General features: G+C 39.9%; 1 protein-coding gene across 1 annotated transcript in view; it reads right to left on the minus strand.

Moving 5' to 3' along the window:
• Window positions 1-1,545: 1,545 nt before the first annotated feature.
• The window catches only part of LOC139640994 (choline transporter-like protein 5-A), a 54,514-nt gene continuing 34,802 nt past the window's right edge, over window positions 1,546-21,257 (minus strand). Inside the window, exons 4-22 of the mRNA XM_071515201.1 lie at window positions 17,857-17,941; window positions 14,185-14,269; window positions 13,696-13,824; window positions 12,974-13,034; window positions 12,449-12,572; window positions 11,288-11,371; window positions 10,403-10,515; window positions 9,417-9,548; window positions 9,179-9,278; window positions 8,614-8,706; window positions 8,341-8,428; window positions 6,878-7,146; window positions 4,980-5,074; window positions 4,774-4,877; window positions 4,168-4,241; window positions 3,345-3,415; window positions 3,143-3,231; window positions 2,709-2,793; window positions 1,546-1,643 (exon numbers count right to left, since the gene is read on the minus strand). Coding sequence (XP_071371302.1) covers window positions 1,546-1,643; window positions 2,709-2,793; window positions 3,143-3,231; window positions 3,345-3,415; window positions 4,168-4,241; window positions 4,774-4,877; window positions 4,980-5,074; window positions 6,878-7,146; window positions 8,341-8,428; window positions 8,614-8,706; window positions 9,179-9,278; window positions 9,417-9,548; window positions 10,403-10,515; window positions 11,288-11,371; window positions 12,449-12,572; window positions 12,974-13,034; window positions 13,696-13,824; window positions 14,185-14,269; window positions 17,857-17,941 — 1,979 coding nt within the window. The remainder of the gene's footprint in view (window positions 1,644-2,708; window positions 2,794-3,142; window positions 3,232-3,344; window positions 3,416-4,167; window positions 4,242-4,773; window positions 4,878-4,979; window positions 5,075-6,877; window positions 7,147-8,340; window positions 8,429-8,613; window positions 8,707-9,178; window positions 9,279-9,416; window positions 9,549-10,402; window positions 10,516-11,287; window positions 11,372-12,448; window positions 12,573-12,973; window positions 13,035-13,695; window positions 13,825-14,184; window positions 14,270-17,856; window positions 17,942-21,257) is intronic.

Below are 21,257 nucleotides of genomic sequence, written 5' to 3' on the forward strand. Positions count from 1 at the left end.
ACAAGACAACATCCTTCCCTCCCAGTTTGTCTCAATGTCCGTATGTCTGAGTCTTTGGATGGCATACAGCATTGTGATAGTAGAAAAAGCCCATTATACAAAAGTGCAGGCAAATTTTAAAGCATGCTACTGTAGATAACCCTTGCTGACATTTACATGAGAACAGAAAATCTGTTTTTTAACTCTATATGGCACAGATGTAATCTTCTCATAGCTGTGTAAACAGGGAGAAATCGGATTCCATTAGTTGCCATTAGTAGAAATGCTTAGTAGAAAAGCAGTGATAGGAGTGGAGAAGTAAAGGTTTAAGTGGATATAAGGAAGTGTTTCTCTTTGTGCAGCCAGTGAAGAGTTCAGTTGTGGGTGATAACTGGAATAAAAACCCAAGGTTCAGAATTCCAAGGCGCGGTCAAGTTTTTGCAGGAATCAGTACATTCTGCTGTGCGTTTTCTGTTATTCTTCCTTTATGATTGACTATCAGCAAAGTTCTGAAAAGTTTCCTGATTCTGATTCCGCTGTTGGTTCCATGATTGAGGAGTTTCTGATGGCACTGTTGTCAAGTCCTCTTTCTATTGGTTTCATGAGGAAATATCATCCTGCGTCTCAGCCAATGAGAGCTGTTGATTAGTAGCGGGCTGGATCAACCGTTCCGTGGTTGAGTCGAGGCTTGCAGAAGTAAACAACTTAAAGGGCTGACATGAGACCAGCACTATACAAGGTGTCCGAAAAGTCTGGAACCATTGGGATAATGCTGCATTTCGTTATACTCGGAACTCTGAGAACTTCAGACACGGAAAGGTGCTACAGAACGGTCGTTCATGTCGGGAGTTCCCAGTCGGAAATTCGGGCAAGATCCATCCAACGTTAATGTTAACTAACTGAGACGTAGTATTAGTGTAGTAGTAGTGCAGTGGTTAATGCTTTTTTGGATGCAAGGAAACGTGGTTAGGGTTAGGGTTAGGGTTAGCCAACATGTCTGGAAAATGTCGGTCTTCATGTTGAACACATTCATGATTTCCCTTTGATTCTAGACTTTTTGAACACCTAGTTCATGCTGGTTCAAGTCACATGTTGCACTTTCTTTCCAGGTCTGTTGCTTTGATGTTTTAATCAATCAACTACCCAACAACTAAATGGTCCCAGTGAAAAGACTTCTGGTCCCAGTTATAGTCCCACAGATGTCCGTTATTACCTCCGCCAAGGAGGTTATGTTTTCAGTGCCATTTGTTTGTCTGTCTGTCTGTCTGTCTGTTAGCAGGATTACGGAAAAACTACTGGCCCGATTTTCATGAAACTTGGTGGAAGGGTGTAGCATTTTGAAGAGGATCCGGATCCGACTCACGAACAAGCAATAATAGCACGAACCTTGGCGGAGGTCTGCGCTCTCCAAGTGCAATTCTATTTGTCAAAGAAACTTGATTGTCCTGTTGTTGTCATCTCAACCTTGTTCAGTGTAAAGCCCTCAACACCTAGGATGGAAAGGTCAGGAGTGGATGGTGATGTCACAGGATTCAAACACTGTCAGCAGCGTGGCGGTGGTTGACATCACCGTGACTGGCTAGATTTCCCCAGAATTCTGTGCAGCTCTGGGGACATGAGGAAGGGTCTTTCTGAACTACCATCGTTCCTCTCCAAGTCTTCACCTGGTTCGACCATAAGGAATGGTGGAGGGAGAAGATTTTGGAAAAGGAAGGTATGGAGGAATGATGGATGGATGGACGGATGGATTTATGGATCAGTGAATGGATGGAGGGGGAGAAGGCGCAGTAGGTGAAGGAAGTCAAGGACGGAGTGGAAGAAAGCGTGAGGAGAAAGGTGAAAGAAAAAGAGGTAAAATAGCAGGGAGATGAGAGGGCAAATAAGAAAAAAGAAGAGGTTAGTTAGGAGTGCTGTAAAGTAGAATGTGCAAGTACAGTGTAACATTAGCTAAGCATGATGGACTTGTCTGTGCTCTTTGCTGTAATGTTCCTTCTCTGGTGTTCATACCAGTTAGGAAACCATGAAGAACTAACTGATAATGAGCATCAGGTCCAGACTGCAGTTTGACCTTGTGTCATTTTGTTATGCTATAGGCTTTCTAAGCATGAGGAACTCTTGGCTATCAGATGTCAACATCCGTCCCCTTGGATTTTGGGGTTGTTTCTTGTAGTTGGTTCGGACTACGTTCTGACTCCTAACGAACCGCACCGCACTTCTCTTGGAAGAGGACTAACATCTCAGTGCGTTTATTTTATGCCACCACAGTTCGAATGGCATTGATCTCAACTGGCCAAACAAACCAAACTAAAGGATTAAACGCTCCAGAGTTCAAATAAACCATTCCAGACATGCTCGGTGTGAATGCAACCTTGGTGCCATTGCACTACACAGGACCACAAGGACCATTTTCAGGAAGGTAACATTTTTGAGACATTTAAGACATAATGGTGCCCCAAGCTCTTGCTATATCCTCAGGGCTTTTTGACATGATTCAAACCCAAGTCACCGAGTTTTTAAAAGTCTACACATTCCCCTATAATGTTGTTTCATAACATTAACACCTGTTGCTTAATGTTCTGACCTGTCTACCTGCCCTGTCTTGTTTTTGTCTTACTTGTGGTGTCCAGTACTAAAAGAACATCCAATGATGGGATCAAAAAAGTACTATTACTATCACTACTACTGCAAGCTGGGCCTTTTTTTTGTCATAATGGGAGTGTTGTACTTACAGAAGCAGAGGAAGAGGGTGTCGACACACATGGCGTAGACGCTGAAGAAACCGTGAGCGATCAGGTAGGAGCCTATCACCACCGTCTAGTGTGAACAACACAATGGTTAGAAAAGCAACAGCAGGACAGGGATGGCTGCACACAACCATTATTAAACTACAACAACACCTGAGGCCTAGAAAAATATGTCTATAATGCTCCACTTTGAATGTCAATTTCCCTTCACACATATTAGAGTGTAAACCTGGAAGTACTTGACCTATTTTTCCATACTCATAATAGAAGTGCATTACATTTACTAATACTTTTTTCTATATGCTTTCCGTGTAACTTTTCCTTGACTTTGTGGGAAACACTGAGGACACATTGAAAGGGAACAAATGTGTGTGTGTGTGTGTGTGTGTGTGTGTTTGATTGTTGATTGTGACTCTGACCAGTAGGGGGACCCAGTAGTAGTTGAGAATGGGCACTTCCTCCTGGATAACGGGGATCTTCCTAGTGAAGAAGAAGAATGCCACCACACCTGAAACGAAAACACACACACACACACACACACATTTGATTGCTTTGTCAACATCTGTTACATCAAACAGATGTTTTTAAGTTGTGATCAAACATATCACATCTCAAACTTACCAACTCCTCCTGCTATCAGCACCTTGCCCAGAAACAACAGAAAGTCTGTCACTCTGTCCAGAACTGCAACCCTGCAGGAAAAAGGTACCTTAGTATGGACACGCCTATCCTGGGTTACACCACTTATCTGGCCCTAAGAGTCAAAACAGAGTGCCGTATTTAACCTGGGTATGATTTGTTAAATTGAGTGGTCCACTCAATTGAGGTTTTTGGGGTGTTCCATTTAGGGTTAAAGCAATAAACTAGGCAAGATTTGTATGTAAAACTACACCCGCCTAAATCACAAACTAGGGCTACAACAGAGAAGAGCGTCCCTTCGCCACTAATTGAAACATCATTGATTCATAGATTTGCCCAAGTTAAATTATGTTGTTGGTGTGGTCACTGGTGGGAAATCTGCAATGAAAACCTGCATTGAAACCTGCCTCAACTTGCCTTAAGGAGCTGAAAACACATGTAAAACTATTTTAATAGTCTGGCTTTCAGTGGAGAGTTTTAGTGTCCCATGATGGTCCAAATGTTGTTTCAGAGGCTTTTCCACCCTGACAAGAATACAATTCTGGGGGAAACACTGAGTACTACTGAATATCGTCTATCAGCAAGTTCAAGACAAAAACAGTGGCATCTGTAACGGCCTTAAAAAACATATTGGTCCAACCCTACTTCCAGTTTCCATGCAAATCCCTCCAGATTTCTGAGCAGCGCAACGGATGATCAGAGTCAAGTTTTCCATGTCTGACTGGAGCCCCACCCAACCCAAGGGTAATAAGGTAAAAGGAGGCAAAGTGGTCGGTCAGTTCCACATGTATTCTTCACAACTTACCTGACGACATTCCTCATCAGCAGGAAGAAGGCATCTTTGGCCGAGGTACAGAAGTTCTTACCATAGATCGCCACCTAGTGGGGATGAGTTGTCACTTTGTAATATTTGACATTAAGATTAAATGAAACTTGAATGATCCTTGTGAGGAATTTGGGTGTTTGCAACAGCAAATAGTAATAGAATAAAGCAAAGAAAGAGAATATAAATAAGAAAAAAGTAATGAGGGGTATTGAGCATAACGCCACCGATAATTACAGCACTAGAACGTATTAGTAAAACTATAAGAATGAACAGTATATGAATTACAGCAGGTCTGCAGGATGTGCAACATAACAGTAGGAGAACATATTACATTTTACAGTTTATGAGTGATTATGATAATATAAATAACATTTTTAGCAAACTAAATCCTAAATACAGTAGACTCAGTACATGTTTGCCTTCTCTCTTTATAGCGACCAAGAATAGGAATGAATTTTGCTTTTGAATTTCATTCGTTTTGTCAGAAAGGGTCATTGATGGACATTTTTCATTGTAATTTTTCTCGATGAAATGAACACCGATACTGAAGTAATGCTGGTCATGCTAAATAATTCACCAACTCACCATGATGTAAGCGTTGCGGTTCATGTAGCGTATGAATCTCTCCAAACACCAGAAACAGCATTTCATACAGCACAGTATGAACCTGGCCACCATGTTGTCAGCACCTAGACAGACACACACATACATGCTCAGCCTGCTGAAATGAACGGTTGTAATATCTATAGTAGCATTAAGCAGAAACAGTGTGTTAGTGTGTGTAGGTAAACCTCTTAGCTTCTGCTCCACGTATTCCAGTATTACTCGCACCAGTTGGACCACTGACAGAATCAGAGCTCCGAATGCCAAAGACCCTGTGTGGTACCTATGGATGGACACAGCAGAAAGTTATGTACACTGTTACATACATTACAGCAGTGGTTCTCAACGTGGGGTCCGGGGACCACCAGGGGTCCTTGAGGGGGTTCCAGGGGGTCCCCAGCAAATTGATGTATTGTTAAACTTCAGCATTATTTCATTTACAAGAAGTTAACACAATTAGACAATGTAGAAGAATTACTGTTTGTAGAAGAAATACTGTTTTGATCATAGTTTCACTGTTATATTTTATCTCTCGGACAAAATCATATCTAACAATAGAAATATTCTCAGATTTGGGTCTGAGAGACAAAGTCTCATCAAATGGGGTCTGTTGCCCTAATGTGTGCTAAGTTAGTTAGTTACATGAAAAAAAGTTGAGAATCACTGCATTACAGTATATTCTGTGTATGTAGGCGTGTGTGTTTACCAAGGATAAAAAGATTAAAGTTTAGGAAGAAAACCCATGGATCTAAACTAGTGGTGCAACATGGATGAAAATGAGGAGAATCGTGCATCTTGCATTTACAAAATGACACTGATTGAGTTATGAATGCTAAAAAGCCTTGTTCACAAGCCAAAAAACACAAAGCAGTGTTATTATTCCAGTGTTTTGCATATGTTACCTCTTCATTAGACGTTACTGTTGGATCTCTGCTCTAATTAGCTAGCTTACTTTTATTGTTTCTGTCCATTACAGGCCACCGTAGCTCAAGGGAAGGGGAGAGGAGGGAATGAATTACTGCTTTAACTGAAAACTGTGAAAAAGCGTACCTCCTGCCTTGTTTAAAGGTCCCATATTCCCAGTGTTTTATTTTATGTCTTGAGGTCCACTCAAAGCTGTGTGTGTGGTGTCATGTACCAAAAACACTCTCAGTCCATTTTTCAAGCATCTCTCTGAGCCTTACCAAAAACAGGCTGTGTCTTTAAGGCTCATTAATATTAACCGACCCTCTGTTCCGATTGGCTAACCGTTTCAAGAGTGAAACGTGAGACACCGCGGCCCGGCAGCTACAGGTAGGGAAAACTCTCCGGTAATAAACAATGACAACCGCTCAACCGCTTTGAAAAAAACACTTTGTTAGTCTATTATTTCTTACAAAAATGATAATGAGCGAACCTTTGTGACGCCACAAAGTTACGGAAGTCCAAACGGCTCGTTTAGAGGCTTGCTTTTCTAATATGGATTGTGTGGATTTAGTTGCGTTTTGATACTTTCACCATGTTTAGATAGACCATCCAACTCCTTTATCATCACAGAGGCAAGGGAAATCCTGTTTTACACCATATGGGACCTTTAAGCTACTGTGATGACTTGTAAACCCCATCCGTGTATTTTTCTGCAAATTATGATGTATCAAATTGTAAAAGCTGAACAGCAATTAGATACAAATTTCTGCTCTGATTTGCCTCATTCATTACTGCATTTTTTTATTTCCTATATGATTTTTTCTCCTATCATTTGTCCTTTATTTTATTTATTGTCATTTGTTTGTCTTTTTATCTCTTTGCTATGCTTACTCTATCAGTACTTTAAGTTTAATTTTAATGTTTTCTTCCTTGCACTTGTTCCTTGCGAAGCATTTTGTAACTCTGGTTTTGAAAAGTGCTCTATAAATAAAGTTTATTATTATTATAAATAAAGTTTAGCATGTGTTTTTATAAAATTCAGAAAGTCAGATTGTATTTTTTCCGACAATTGAAACAAAAGGTTGTGTAAAATTTGGTTGACATTATACGGGAACATCGCTACTGATTGCTCCACAGCATTTTCATTACAGACTTAGTGTTTTGTACAGTGTGTCCTCACCTTATCGCCCTGCTGAAGGATGAAAACAGCGGGCAGGGCGGTATATCCTGAGGCTTCCTCCTGGCCCAGTAGTAGCTGGCAAAGGCCCCGGCCAGCGCACACTGCTCCAGGGCCAGGCTGAAGTTCACCAGCCAGAGGAACACCAGCAGGTTGGACAGCTGGAGGCAGAACAGGTAGCGGTGGTAGGGCGTCTCGCCGCCGTAGAAGGCGAACGTACACTGGGAGCCCAGGCAGGACGCCACTTTGGAGATGTTGGTCCTGTTGAAAGTCTGAGAGAAAGAGAAATGGGGCTTTATGGGGCGTGTCTAGGGGGTGGCCAGGGGTGGCACTGGCTACCCTTGAAATCTGATTGGCCACCCCAGGTGCCACCCAAAAATCCTGAGTTATGACTGACTGATGGCCATGTTAGAGACGGGACCATCAAGCCAGTTAATTTTTTTTTCCAAAACTACGCTCCTTGAGTTCCAAGAAACACGCCAAGGGGAGCAAAGAGAAAACCAAATTAGGGATCAATGTGAAAAAAACACTGTCTGACCAAACAGAATGCAGCACACACCTGAAGATAAAGACCAAGAAGTAATGTTAGTAGCATACATTTTTTTACATGCATACATTTGACAGTGATGCCTGATAATTATGGTTTAGGGATTAGGGCCTGGATTAGGGCCACATGTGAAAAATGTATTTAAATTCAGAGATTAATATCAGAATTCTGAGTTTAAAGTCAGAATTCTGACTCGGAATTCAGAATTCCGACCTGGGACCTGCCTACATCCTTCCTAAATGCCGCACTCAGTGCCACCCTTGCTTGAGTCTGTGCCGTACCTCGGCCACCCCAGTCAAAATGGCCTGGACACATCACTGGCAATGTGTGTGATTTGTCATTATTATGATGAGTGTAGTTTGTATAGTGTCCTGTCTTGCAATCTCAAGGTTTGTATCATGGGCATGTTTTTTGTTATTGCATCAACATACAGTTTCAGTCAGTGATAGAATAGTAGTAGTTCTAGCATTAGTATTAGTATTATATCCTTTGTAATTTATATATTGTCTATTTGGGGGATGCAGATACAGATTTGTACGCTCTCTCTCGCTCTCTCTCTCTCTCTCTCTCCCCCTTCTTTTGCTAGTTTGTCTCATTTGCATTAAGATGTATCTGAACCATGGTTTTTTTTGTAATCTCTGCCAGTTACCACAGTTTTTCAATATTATAATGAGCATTCTCATAAATATTCATGACTAGGTTGACTTGGGCTGTGATCAGCTCCTCTAGCGACTCAATCATCAGAGTAAAACATGTTAATTCTGATTTAGCAGATGGGGAAAATTTGATCTAATCATTGATGACTTTACATATCATGAACCCTGACATGCAATTCAATCAGAAGTCAACATGTTCCCAAGACTCAAAATTCCTGTTGACTGCAGGGAGAGGAAAAGGAAATGATGTGAAGAGGACGTACCTCAGGGTTGCAGGTGCTGTTGGCGTAGGGGCAGTTCGCTTCAGGAGACATCACCTTGTAGACCGCCTCATTTGAGGAGGCTAGGAAACTGGTTTCACAATGTGGGTTAAGGTAGAAGTAGACATGGCTAGAAAGCTGGTAAGACATGAGAATCTGACAATTTAGGTGAATTCTGCTGTGTTGTGCTGGATTGTGTCAGCTAACTGACGTATGATGAAATGTAAATGTATATAATTCCCGTTCCCGTTATTCCCTCTTATTCTTGTTGGATACACAGCAGTGACAGCCCAATAGGAGATGCAGACAGCCAGCAGGAGGAAGGTGATGACCGGATAGAAGAGGGTGGACATGATGTAGCCGATAGCTCTGCCCAAAGAGAAAAACAATAAAAACAGAGGTGAACAACTAACGAAGCAATTTTGGTCATTTCTTTTTTCTTTTTCCTTGAATAAAAAGTGAATAGGGATGGGACGATATATCGAAATCCAATATATATCGCGATACAAGAATGCAACAATACGTATCGTGGGGCAGAAAAAATGAATCGCGATATTAGCTCTGCTGTAGTAATCACAAATGAGACGGATTGCCCATCACAATTTCACAAGTTTTCCATCCACATTATATTATTTGCACTTTGTAATGACATTTTAAAATAGTTAACATTCTAACAAGCCAATGCCATCGCTAGAAATTTTGTGTCTCAGAAATAAACAGAATTCTGCACAGTCAGACTTTGTTGTCATTGAACTTTTATTCATTACATCGTATCGTCCCATCCCTAAAAATGAATGTTCATGGCAGAGAGTTGAGGATTTTAGGAGCTTAAAGTTCATACTTGCTGGCCTCCCTGAGCAGGGCGATAGCCACCCGGACTCTTCTCCTCAAGAAGATCAACATCAACAAGATGGAAGCTTCCGTCGCTCCTAGAGACACCACTGAGGGAGAGAGACCAACAAAGAAAGACAAGCTCAGGGCACGATCACACCTTCAGTTTGGTATCTTTGGTCTGAACCATAAAGAAAAATGAGTTACATTTAAAAACGACACCTGTAGCACCTTTGACTTGAACTTACAGAAGACGATCCATGTTTGTCTCAGCTGTAGATAGACTTGCAGGTCGGTGTGCAGGCCAACGTCCATGATGGTGACATCAGAGCCTGGTCTCTCTCTGAGCTGGGACAGCTCCATAGAGCAGTACCACATACCTGCACACACACACACACACACACACATTCAGTGAGGCTGTTTCAGAATCTTTTTTCCACCAAAGTGTTTCTTTTAGGACACTGGGAAAAGTACCTGATGAAGACAAATGGCATAATAAAAATCTGAAATGTCAGGGTATCCGGTAAAAACACACACTCAATCTCTGACAGGCTCTGTGGTGCACAGTATTGGTTCTCAAACTGAGGTTTGGGGGGCACCCAAGGGTCCTCGATGGGCTTCCAGGGAGTCCCAAACTAAATGAGGGATAGTTTTGAATAATTGAATTCATTAGGTGTTAGCACTGGAAGAGAACCTATAAGATTGACTTGTCTGATCTCCCCAACTACAGTGTGGAAAGACAAAAAGATGGGGGGATGAAACCTTGCTGATGTGTGGTATAAAGCAGTGGTTCTCAACGTGGGGTCCAGGGACCACCAGGGGTCCTTGAGGGGGTTCCAGGGGGTCCCCAGCAAACTGATGAATTGTTAAACTTCAGCATTATTTAATATACAAGAAGTTAACACAATTAGAGAATGTAGAAGAATGACTGTTTTGATCATAGTTTCTCTGTTATCTCTCTACCTACAATACAGATAGTCATGGAATTCTGGACAAAATCATATCTAACAATAAAAACATTCTCAGATTTGGGTTTGAGAGACAAACTCTCATCAAATGGGGGTCCGGGGCCCAAATGTGTACTACATTAGGGGTCCTTGATATGAAAAGGTTGCGAACCACTGGTATAAAGCATCTTTACTATGGAGTCCTTGATATGGAAAAGTTTGCTTTATGTTTCTGGTTTGTTTGGATTCAGTTCAAGGAGACAGATACAGACATACACACAGCATACCATAGGCCAACAGCAATATCACAGAGATGATGGTAAACCATAGCAGCAGCCCAGCGGTGAACCTCAGCAGTAGAATGAAGACTAGACTGACTGCCAAGGATATCAGCAGGCCTCTGTAACACACACACACACACACACGCACACACACACACACACACACACACACAAACAGAAACATTTGTTAAAAGATTAGGTGGGAATGTGAAAATCACCCTAATCCTCTACACCCTTTTTCTGAAGCCTTCAAAAGTAGAATCTGTTTTACGATTTTTAAAATTTGAAACATGAGTTAATCCAAACTATTCACGAAGACAATATCCATCTTACAGTCTTCATCACAAGACCAATTTATTCCAGGTTTGTTACAAAGCAAAGGACATTAATACAGATTAAAAACAAGACAGAACAAAGACACCATTCATTTTAAAGGCTGTATAAAAATTCATTTAAATAATGAAACGTGGTTATCATCACTCATCTGAAAGCAGACTTGCGAGGCTTTTTGTCTGACAGTGGTGGATTGTTTGATGGATTTACCAATGGTCATTAAACATTAATGGACCAACTTGTGATAATTAATCAATTAAATTTGTGTGGATGATATATGGGATGATAAACTTGCCCATTACAACTACAGTCCCTTACTATATTTAGTGTATTTTGAGGATTATAAACATGTTAAAAGCAATGCTGTGTAATTTTCTACTTGGAATTCTGACTTAAAAGGTTGTTCATTGATGTCACCCTTTCCAACATCTATGGACCACAGCGTCAGATCATTAGTTTGTCCCTCACAGTAATTATTACATGATCGCCACTACTTGAGGGATATAAATGTGAATGATTATGCATGTGTTGTTTGTGTATGTGTGTGTGTGTATTTACATGACTATCCATGCCCACGACTTGGCATAATCTTCTACTATCTTCATGCCCAGCTCCTTGGTGTCCACTAGCCCTGTTATACCACTGCCAATAGGAAACAGAAATTAGTATTAATATACACAAAAGAGGTGAAAATTTTACTAGAAATTAAAAAGGTTGTGAATGGAGAGACACAACTTTAGATTATTGCCTCCATCCATGTTATAGACAAGGATATTAAAGGAATACAGTGAGTTTTTAGGAGATTGTCTCCATGTGTCCCCAGTAGATCGTTGGCATACACTATGTTGAGTGAGAGTAGGCTCCATGCTAACACTTTAGAATACACTATGTTGAGTGATAGTAGGCTCCATAACACTTTAGCAAACACTATGTTGAGTGATAGTAGGCTCCATGCTAAAACTTTAGCATACACTATGTTGAGTGATAGTAGGCTCAATGCTAACACTTTAGCATACACTATGTTGAGTGATAGTAGGCTCCATACTAACACTTTAGCATACGTTGAGTGATAGTAGGCTCCACGCTAACACTTTAGTATACACTACGTTGAGTGATAGTAGGCTCCATAACACTTTAGCAAACACTATGTTGAGTGATAGTAGGCTCCATGCTAACACTTTAGCATACACTATGTTGAGCGATAGTAGGCTCCATGCTAACACTTTAGCATACACTATGTTGAGTCGGCTCCATGACACTTTAGCATACACTATGTTGAGTCATAGTAGGCTCCATAACACTTTAGCATACACTATGTTGAGTCTCCCATGGCCCACCTTCACTTCCTATGAAAACAGTGAAAGTAGTCCCTGGTTGTTCAAAACAGTATGTTATTTTTGTATCATATTTTGTGTAAATTGCACCAATCTCCCACACATAACTGATAGACTTAGCCACACACCTTTAAAGATTACTCACCATTTAGCTCTAGAGATGCTACAAGGTCTCATTTCATCTCATCTCACTTTTGCTAGTGGCCTATTATCCCTCAGCGGAGCCAATGATCTACCAGGGACCAAAAACTTGGTGTATTCATTTAAGCATTAAGCATCTCAAGGGTTTAGAATGAACTCTAAATATAGAATTGTCAGGACAACAAGAGAGAGACAAGAAAGAAAGAAAGAAAAAAAGAAAGAAAGCAGTAGAAGGAGATGTTACTTGGCAGCGTCTTGGAGTTCGGTAACACTGCGCGCTGCGTCCAGAGCGTCTTTAAACCTCGTCCTGTTCGCTACAGTCACAGTCCCATTCAGAGTAATGAAGTCTGGTAGACATCTCTGGAGGACTGAGATACAAACAGAGAGACGTGAGTAAGGGTGACAAATTATTTAAAAACTATCAGAATTTGTACCACTTCTACGGAAGTGTAATGCATTCACTTTCAAATTTGCCCTGTTTTTCTCAAATCTCTCAAAATCCCAAGAGAAGCTGTCATTCCTACTTGAGAGCTCGATTTCATGGAAGCAAACATGTCCCGCCTGTTTAGTTTAATCCAGTTTTATTTTGCTTTTGGTTTGAAACATTGGGATTTTGAGTTATCTCGTTAATTCAGAAAAACAGAGCAGAATTTTTTTTCCATGAAAACTTTTCTCAGAATTCTCAGATAATTATCTTGTTAATGCATTACACTTCCATACACTTCTGTATTAGCAGTCATGTTGTAAGAGAGGGGTGTCTCATCCTTACATGGTCTACTAGGTACGATCATAGAAGGACAGTCCTCGTCTCTTAGAACCTGAGATACCGGCTGGAAGAAACAGAAGAGAGAAGGAGGTTAGGACATTGTGACTCAAGTCAAAAGTCAAAAGCCTGCTTCTCTAACCATCGATGTTTAGTGATTTGTTTAGTGAGTGTTTAGATGTTGGTGTTTAGCTACTGTTTTTACTCCTGTTTGTATTCTTACGTATGACTTTGAAGGAAAAAAAACATTGCTTTGGTAATCATTGTACCCCTAGAGCAGTGATTCTCAATCTTTTTCATATCATGGACCCCTAATTTAGTCCACATTAGAGCCACGGACCCCCATTTGAGGGAGATTTTGTCTCTCAAGCCCAAATCTGAGAATATTTGTTTTGTCAGATATGATTTTCTCCAGAATTCCATGTCTATCTGTATTGTAGGTAGAGAGATAACAGAGAAACTATGATCAAAACAGTCATTCTTCTACATTCTCTAGTGTGTTAACTTCTTGTGAATGAAATAATGGTGAAGTTTAACAATTTATCAGTTTGCCTGGAACCCCCTCAAGGACCCCTGGTGGTCCCCGGACCCCGGATTACTAGCCTATATTACTGTATTACTGTATTGCTGTGCTGTGATCCCACTAACTCCTCCTGAATTTGTACGCAAGTGTTTCTGAATAATATATGTATATTTTTGAATAAATATGAATTTCTGTTACAATGTACCTTGTCGGGGTTATTGAAGCCAGGCTTACAGAACTGTCTGTAATATTCCCAATAACTCTTGCTGAGTTTGTGTTGCAGCTGCATATCACTGTAGGTGGCAAACCTGTCTGGGCACTTCACCACACACATCTGGAAGAAAATAGATAGACAGTATTGATACATTCTTAGTATGTACATTTTTATGTTGTAAAATGTTTTAATGGCTAGTTACTGGTCTCTGCCCGGTAACCAGTGCACAGTTCCCTAGGTCAAATGATGATGATGAACAATGTGTGAGAGACCTGAGCGGAGTCATTCCTATGTTCCCCAGATTTATATGGCACATAATGGGAAAATGACAAAGGGTCCTATGTTCCCCAGTTCTACATCTGTGCTCTCCCAGGGTCATATGTTCCTAAGATCCTATGTTACATAGGACAGCATAGGACCCTGGGAACATAGATACGCTCCTGCTGTTTGCAGCAGATATATACCATTCATTGTTATTACCTGAGTTGTAGGGCACTGTAGGTTGATCAATACAGCAGGGTTGGCACATTTCAGGATGTTAAAATAGAACAGGATGGGTTTATTCCTGCAACAATATAAAGAAAATAATTTTCAGACAAAACTTAATGGCCCAAAACAAAGACACATATTAAAGCAATACTTTTTTGCCTTTGAACAAACCCCAGAGAAAGGGCGTGAACTTGTTTCTCTCAATCAAAGGTGGGTGTAGGGCTATATAAATATAGCTAACTAGTTCACTGGTTTGTGAACACTGGGGTGTGCCTATGATCGTGGCTGCATCCCTTAAACACAACACACACTGTCTTGTGGCTGCATTGCATTCTGGTCTATCGAGGCTCCTGTGGGTGGAGAAATTGGTCTCTCTCCTCTTCTATGATGGATTTCTCCCTGCATGATTGTTGAGCGTCTCTCGGTGCAAAATAGCGGCTCTAGAAAGAAGCCCTCGCTCTTTGAGTCTGAGGGACTGACACTGAAACCTGGCATTTGGCCAGTTATCCGCAGGAATCAGAAAAATACACCACCAAGCAACAAAATGGACCAAGAAATGCAAGGTACATCGCCAATAGCTGTATATTTTTAACAATGTTCAAGTGTTTTTAGGGTGGACAATATCATTGCTTTTGTAGGGGAGATGCAAAGACTCAATGACGCATCTGAAACTTTTTCTAGCCTTCTCTAATTCACTTTTTATCTCCAGGAACTCAATTTTGTCGCCAAGTAATATTAGCTATAGCTCTGCTTAGTGGCTAGAACTGCACTTGTTACTTGTAATTGCCCCAATATTAGTGTATTGAACTTTCTCTTAGGAAGAGATGGGGACTATTGGGGTCTCCAGTGACTTCAGTGGTAGAACTCTTTCTAGACAGATATAGCGTTAGGATACATATGACCTGATAACAGGATTGCATAACTGTCCATATATACTATATGATCATATGATCATGTATACTTGGCTTGAGAGGCAGTGAGTGCCGAGAAAACAGATGGACTTGGCATAAAGACAAAAGGTTGGAGGTAATTCCCTCAAATTTATAGACCTGCAACTGTAAAAACGCTGTTCAAGCTGTCCATGATTTAAAATGACCTATTTTGTTTTTTTATTAGTGCGTTCTTCTCACTCATATACTAATATTTCAAAATGAATTCCAAAAAAAATCAAAAACAAAAAAACCCCAAAAAACTCTTTAGCATATAGTAACAAGTCATCACCAGTAGATGGCAGTGCAAGTCAGAGAAACAATAAGTCCCTGTCCCTCTTACCCATTCTAACTGTCTCTTTTAAACAAATACACGCACACACACACACACACACACACACATAGACACACACACACACCCTTATCGCTCTCCTGCAGCCCGGAGAAGAAGATGCTTTTATTATCGCCAAGGTTACGGCCTGCCAATCACCCATCGGTTTCATCACGAGGAAGGTTCTACCCTTACCGATCACACAGGAGAATGGCTTAGCTTCGCATTCAGCAATTCATGACTATCATCTGGAGGAGTTAACAGTAATTAACGCGTCACTATCACCTGTGTCTATAGGACTGGGGTCAACTTTCATCATACCAGACTAGACTTCTCACTCTAGGTCCTGGTCCCCAACTGCTCACCCTGGTCCTCATTGTGTGGCTTCTATTAGGCTTGAACAAGGTTGACTTCTTGTGTTGTGATAAGACCGATATATCAGACTGATATTAAAGATCAGGGGCCGGATTCACAAAACCCTCTTAAGAAAAAAAATCTTCTCGAGTGCCATTTTTTTCTTAACTTTAGTCTTAAGAAAAAAAAATAGGAAAAAATGCTATTCTCAAACAGTTCTTATATATGTTCTTAACTTTCTTCTTATGTTTCTTCCTAAGAAAAAACTTAGGAATAAATGGTATTCTTGAAATGAAAGTTCTCAAATTTGTTCTTGATTTTTTTCTTAACTTTAAGACGGCCCTTCACCTGTCTTAAAACTCCTACAGTGAAAAGGTAAGCCTCTAATATCATATATTTGAACACATTTTAGACAAGTAGGTTATAGTTCAAAGTCTTCATAGGTTCCCCTACACCTAACATTAAGATGAACATTTATTGTAAAGCTTTATTTGGTGTAGGGCCAGGTAGGCCTCTGTCTCATGTCTGTTGAAAATAAGCTGCAAATTTTACAGTTACCAACAGCAACCAATGTTTAAATCTTTGCCCTAGTTGCCCTAAATAGGTTTTTCCCCAATTGTTTTGTAGATGCAAGCACTTTGGGTTGCCTCCTAGCCTTGTCCCCTAGCCTCCTAGCCTTGTCTCCTAGCCTCCTAGCCTTGTCTCCTAGCCTCATTGGCAGTAAGCCTAAAGTTTATTAACCAGAATTAATTCAGGCCCTATTTTGAGAAGTTCTTAAGTAGGAAAATTAAAGAAATTCCTAAGAAATTAGACTGTTACTAAGAAAATATTGAGGAATTGCACTTAAGAGCCTTCTTAAGAACTTCCTAAAATTTCCTCTTATGTCATTTCTTAAGATCTATCTTAAAAACACATTGGTGAATCCGGCCCCAGATCTGGTTGAGTCAGTTTGGTCCACATTTGATATGATGATGATGACTAATGCAGTTTGATTGAATACATATTTATTGTAGAATTGATCAATACTCTGTGGGAAACCCTTAACATGAACTGATTCTAATGAGACATTTTGATCAGATTCCACCAAGTATGCATGAATATTATTAGCAGTAGTTGTAGTAGTACTGGTAGCACTTGTAGTAGTAGTAGTGTTAACAGTAGTTGCATTAGTAGCAGTAGTGGAACTATCCTGGGTTTCAATGAAAAGTTTTAGTGTCTCACCTTACCTTCAGAAGCTGATAACCCACCTAAAAGAATTTCATTACTCTGGCTTCCAATGGAGAGTTTTAGTGTCCTATGCTGGTCTAAATCAGTGATTCTCAACCGTTTTCATATCAAGGACCCCGTAATTTAGTCCACATTAGGGCCCGGACCCCCATTTGATGAGATTTTGTCACTTGGACCCAAATCTGTGAATATTTTTAATGTTAGATATGATTTTGTCCAGAATCCCATGACTATCTGTGTTGTAGGTAGAGAGATAACAGAGAAACTATGATCAAAACAGTCATTCTTCTACATTCTTCAATTGTTCTAACTTCTTCTAAATGAAATAATGCTGAAGTTTAACAATTCACCAATTTGCTGGGGACCCCCTGGAACCCCGTCAAGGACCCCTGGTGGTCCACGGACCCCACGTTGAGAACCACTGATCTAAATGATGTGTCAGATCCTTTTCCACCCTGACAAGAATAATATTTTAGAAGAAAAACTGAATAATAATAACAAACCAGGTAGAGAGACTACAGACTACTACAGAGAGACTTCTGGTCTTCTTTAATGGAAGCAGTCCCTGAAGGTAACAGTCCCAAACTCCAGACAGTTAGTGCTGCTCTAGTGAATTGTGGTATGAGGTCATCCCTGTCTTAACAGGCAGCCCTTAAATCTCATTTACTAGTATGATATCACCTGGGGTTTGTCCGATGTGGCTTTTCCAAAGCCGATACACATATTTTTGGCACGAAAATCATCAAAATTTTAGGCATTGAATATCTGCACACAATATCGACTATCAGCAGCTTCAGTCCAAAATGATCAGTATTTACTTACGCATTGGGAGTTTCCTTCTGACCACAGAACTGGCCATAGCTGTCTGTAGGATGAAGCACCTTCCTTGGGTCACCATGCAACCAGGCTAGACAGAGACAGATAGACAAAGGAGGAATCAGAGAATCAGACTCAATTTTAATGGGAGTTCAGTACAGTATGACTAGGGTTAGACCGATATCAGGTGTGTGTGTGTGTGTGTGTGTGTGTGTGTGTGTGTGTGTGAGAATAAGTGAAGGGAATTTTGTTTGTTGAAATCTCTCATCATCCCAACATTTACTCTTGATATAATTGAGTTTGTATACTTGTATTTTTTGTGAGTATTTTCTGAAGTCAGTAATTGTAACTAATTCAACTTCTAATTAAAACTTTTATTTAAGTAACTATAAAGTAACTAAGTAACTGTTAACTATAAAGTGTTACCTAAGTATGTTTTTATTGAAGCATTCTAGCTGACTCCTTATACATCACGTCTATTACAGAGTGCAGATTTTGCAGGTTTTCCATAAGCATCACATCACAAGTGGATAACTGTAATTATATTGAATGGATCCTAGTGATTCACGCTTTACTTTATTCTGTTAATGTTTAGTTTTTTCCACTTAAATTGATCTCGTTTGAACTCTCTGTCCTCTAGTCCTTTTTATATTGTTTTATTTACTTTTACTTATGCAGATTTTTGCCCCGGTAATTTGACTTCCACTTAATTTCAGCAAAGTACCAGTATACTCATATTTGTAACAAGATGAGCGATTTGCTTGCATTTTACTGTCACCAAGTTGTCATCTGAAATGCATGATGATGCATGACTTCATCTTCCCTGTTGAGTTTGATAAATATGAACTATGTGCATGCGCATCAGTTGGGTGTGATAAGGTGTGGCACTCTCCATATCTCAGCCTAAGTGAATCCAAATTTGATTTTGCAGTTTGTATCATTATAATGGAGAAGAAAGATCAAGAAAATCCATATAAATGTATTTAGAAGCCATATATGAAAATGTATCAGGGAGCATTTGGTGACCTAGGACTAATAATTTATAAAATTGACCAAATAATAATAATATCTTGTCTGTCATCAGTCAGTAATTTGGTGGATATGAGCAGATTTTGGTGGTAGTTTTGGTTTTGGTGGTAAATGATATTAGTTTAGTTTAGTTTTATTTTAAGTTAAAAAATACACAAATGACAAAGATAAACAAATAATATATAACAAATAATAATATATAATAATAATGATGATGATGATAATAATAATAATAATAATAATAATAATAATAAAATATTTTCACATTTATTTTTACATATATTTAAATATTCAAATAATAATATTTGAAGCCTCCACCTAAAACATTTCACAATGTTATTGAGAACAAAAAGTAACATACAGAAAATAATATGACTACATAAAAGTGATGGCAAACTAATAAAAACAAATTATATATAAGCAACAACAACAATAATAACAAAAATAATATCAAAATAAAAGCAAAAAATGTGAGTGTGTGATATGTATGAGTATGTGTGTGTGTATATGGGAGTGTGATGCATTAGTAATAGCTTACTGTTGAGTGACCCTGACTATGTGAGTTGAGAATTTAAATTTATGCTAATGAGCCATGGAAATGTAACGCTTTCTTCCTGGCTTGGTGTTTTTACTGATGACTAGTAAACCTTCTACACATTTAAACATCCCCATTCCTACAGTGGAATGAAAAGGATGATGTCATTACTGATAGAGTAGAGAGAGAGAGGAGGTAGTGTGTGTGTGTGTGTGTGTGTGTGTGTGTGTGAGGCGCTGATGAAAGGCAGCAGGAGGATGGGAGGAGAGAATGTGGAGGGAAGTAAATTAGTGAGTAATGCTGAAGGAGGGATGAGACAAAAAAAGAGAGAGAGGGGCGAGTAAGGCGCGCACGTGTGAGGGTGATGTCATCGGGAATGATGTCATCCGTGTTCGGTAGCGGCAGAGCTGGAGTGGAGTGGTTTTAGAAGCAGCCTTTGTGTAAGTGTGTGTGTGTGTGTGTGTGTGTGTGTGTGTATGTGTGTGTATTTCTATATCTGTGTGTGCATGCTCTTAAAACACATATCCATACACTTACACACATGGACACACAGGTGAAAATGTGTGTGTCTGTGTGGAAATGTGGGCTACTGTGTGTGTGTGTGTGTGTGTGTGTGTGTGTGTGTGTGTGTGTGTGTGTGTGTGTGTGTGAGAGAGAGTGTGTGTCTTTGTTTTGTGAGTGTGTGTACATGTCTCTCTGCATGCTAGTGTGACAAAAGTGTAACATTACTGTGCATCACCTACATATTTGAGTGTACTATGCTGTGTATGTGTGTGTGTGTGTGTGTTCTTGCTCTTAACAGCATGAGGTCATCAGTAGCCACCAGTCACACACACACACACACACACACACCTCCAGCGACCCCCTGCCCTGATCCGTTCACTCAGCACTCCATTAACCATGTCTGCTCCAGGCTAACATACTGCTCTTTAAGGATGAGCTCATACTAGAATATGAGGCAACACACACACACACACACACACACAAACACACACACACACAGATTACATAGATGGAGTCTTACATGGCATGGGTGTACAATTAGAGAGACAGAGAAAGAAAGAAAAAGAGAAGTGTAAAAGATTACCTAGGTTATAATTAGGATATATGGGGCTGATATTGGGCTTTTATTAACCATCAGACAGTCAGTGTGGTCCAATTTCATGAGTCTGGCTTTCAGTGGAGAGTTTTAGTGTCCCATGATGGTCTCAATGCAGTGTCAGAGGCTTTTCCATCCTCACAAAAATACAGTTACACAGGAAAACCTGAATATTTAGGTGGTGTTGGCTTGAAAATGGTCATAAAGATATTGAATATCGGCATAAAATATGTCCCATCGGCATATTCAATCCAAATATATGAGTATCGGCTTTTGAAAACCCACATCAGGCAAACCCCAGGTGAGATCATACTAGTAAATGAGATTTAAGGGCTGCCTGTTTAGACAGGGATGACCTCATATCACAATTCACTAGAGCAGCACTAACTGTCTGGAGTTTGGGACTGTTACCTTCAGGGACTGCTTCCATTAAAACTACCATTAGAAACAATGGAGACCAGAGGAAATGTAGTCTCTCTGCCTGGGACCAAGGCTTGATAAAAACATATTGTGCTCTTGTCATGTAGGCACTAAGGTTCAACTGATATGGTTTTTTGAAAGCCAATACCGATATGTCTGTATTGACGCTGCCAAGTAAGGGATAATGTACAGCGAGGTCATTATTGTGACAGGGTGATGCAGGACCCCGACATGAAGTGGAAAGCAATCAATAATTTGACACAAAATATTGAAGAAATCAATAATTTGACGCAAAATATTGATTTCAAAATGATTTTATTGATT

The sequence above is a fragment of the Centroberyx affinis genome, unplaced genomic scaffold (genome assembly GCF_046629955.1).
Source record: "Centroberyx affinis isolate AG114_WGS23_722 - 3 ecotype Tasmania unplaced genomic scaffold, CSIRO-AGI_Caff_v1 ptg000326l_1, whole genome shotgun sequence".
Classification (NCBI taxonomy): Eukaryota; Metazoa; Chordata; class Actinopteri; order Beryciformes; family Berycidae; genus Centroberyx; species Centroberyx affinis.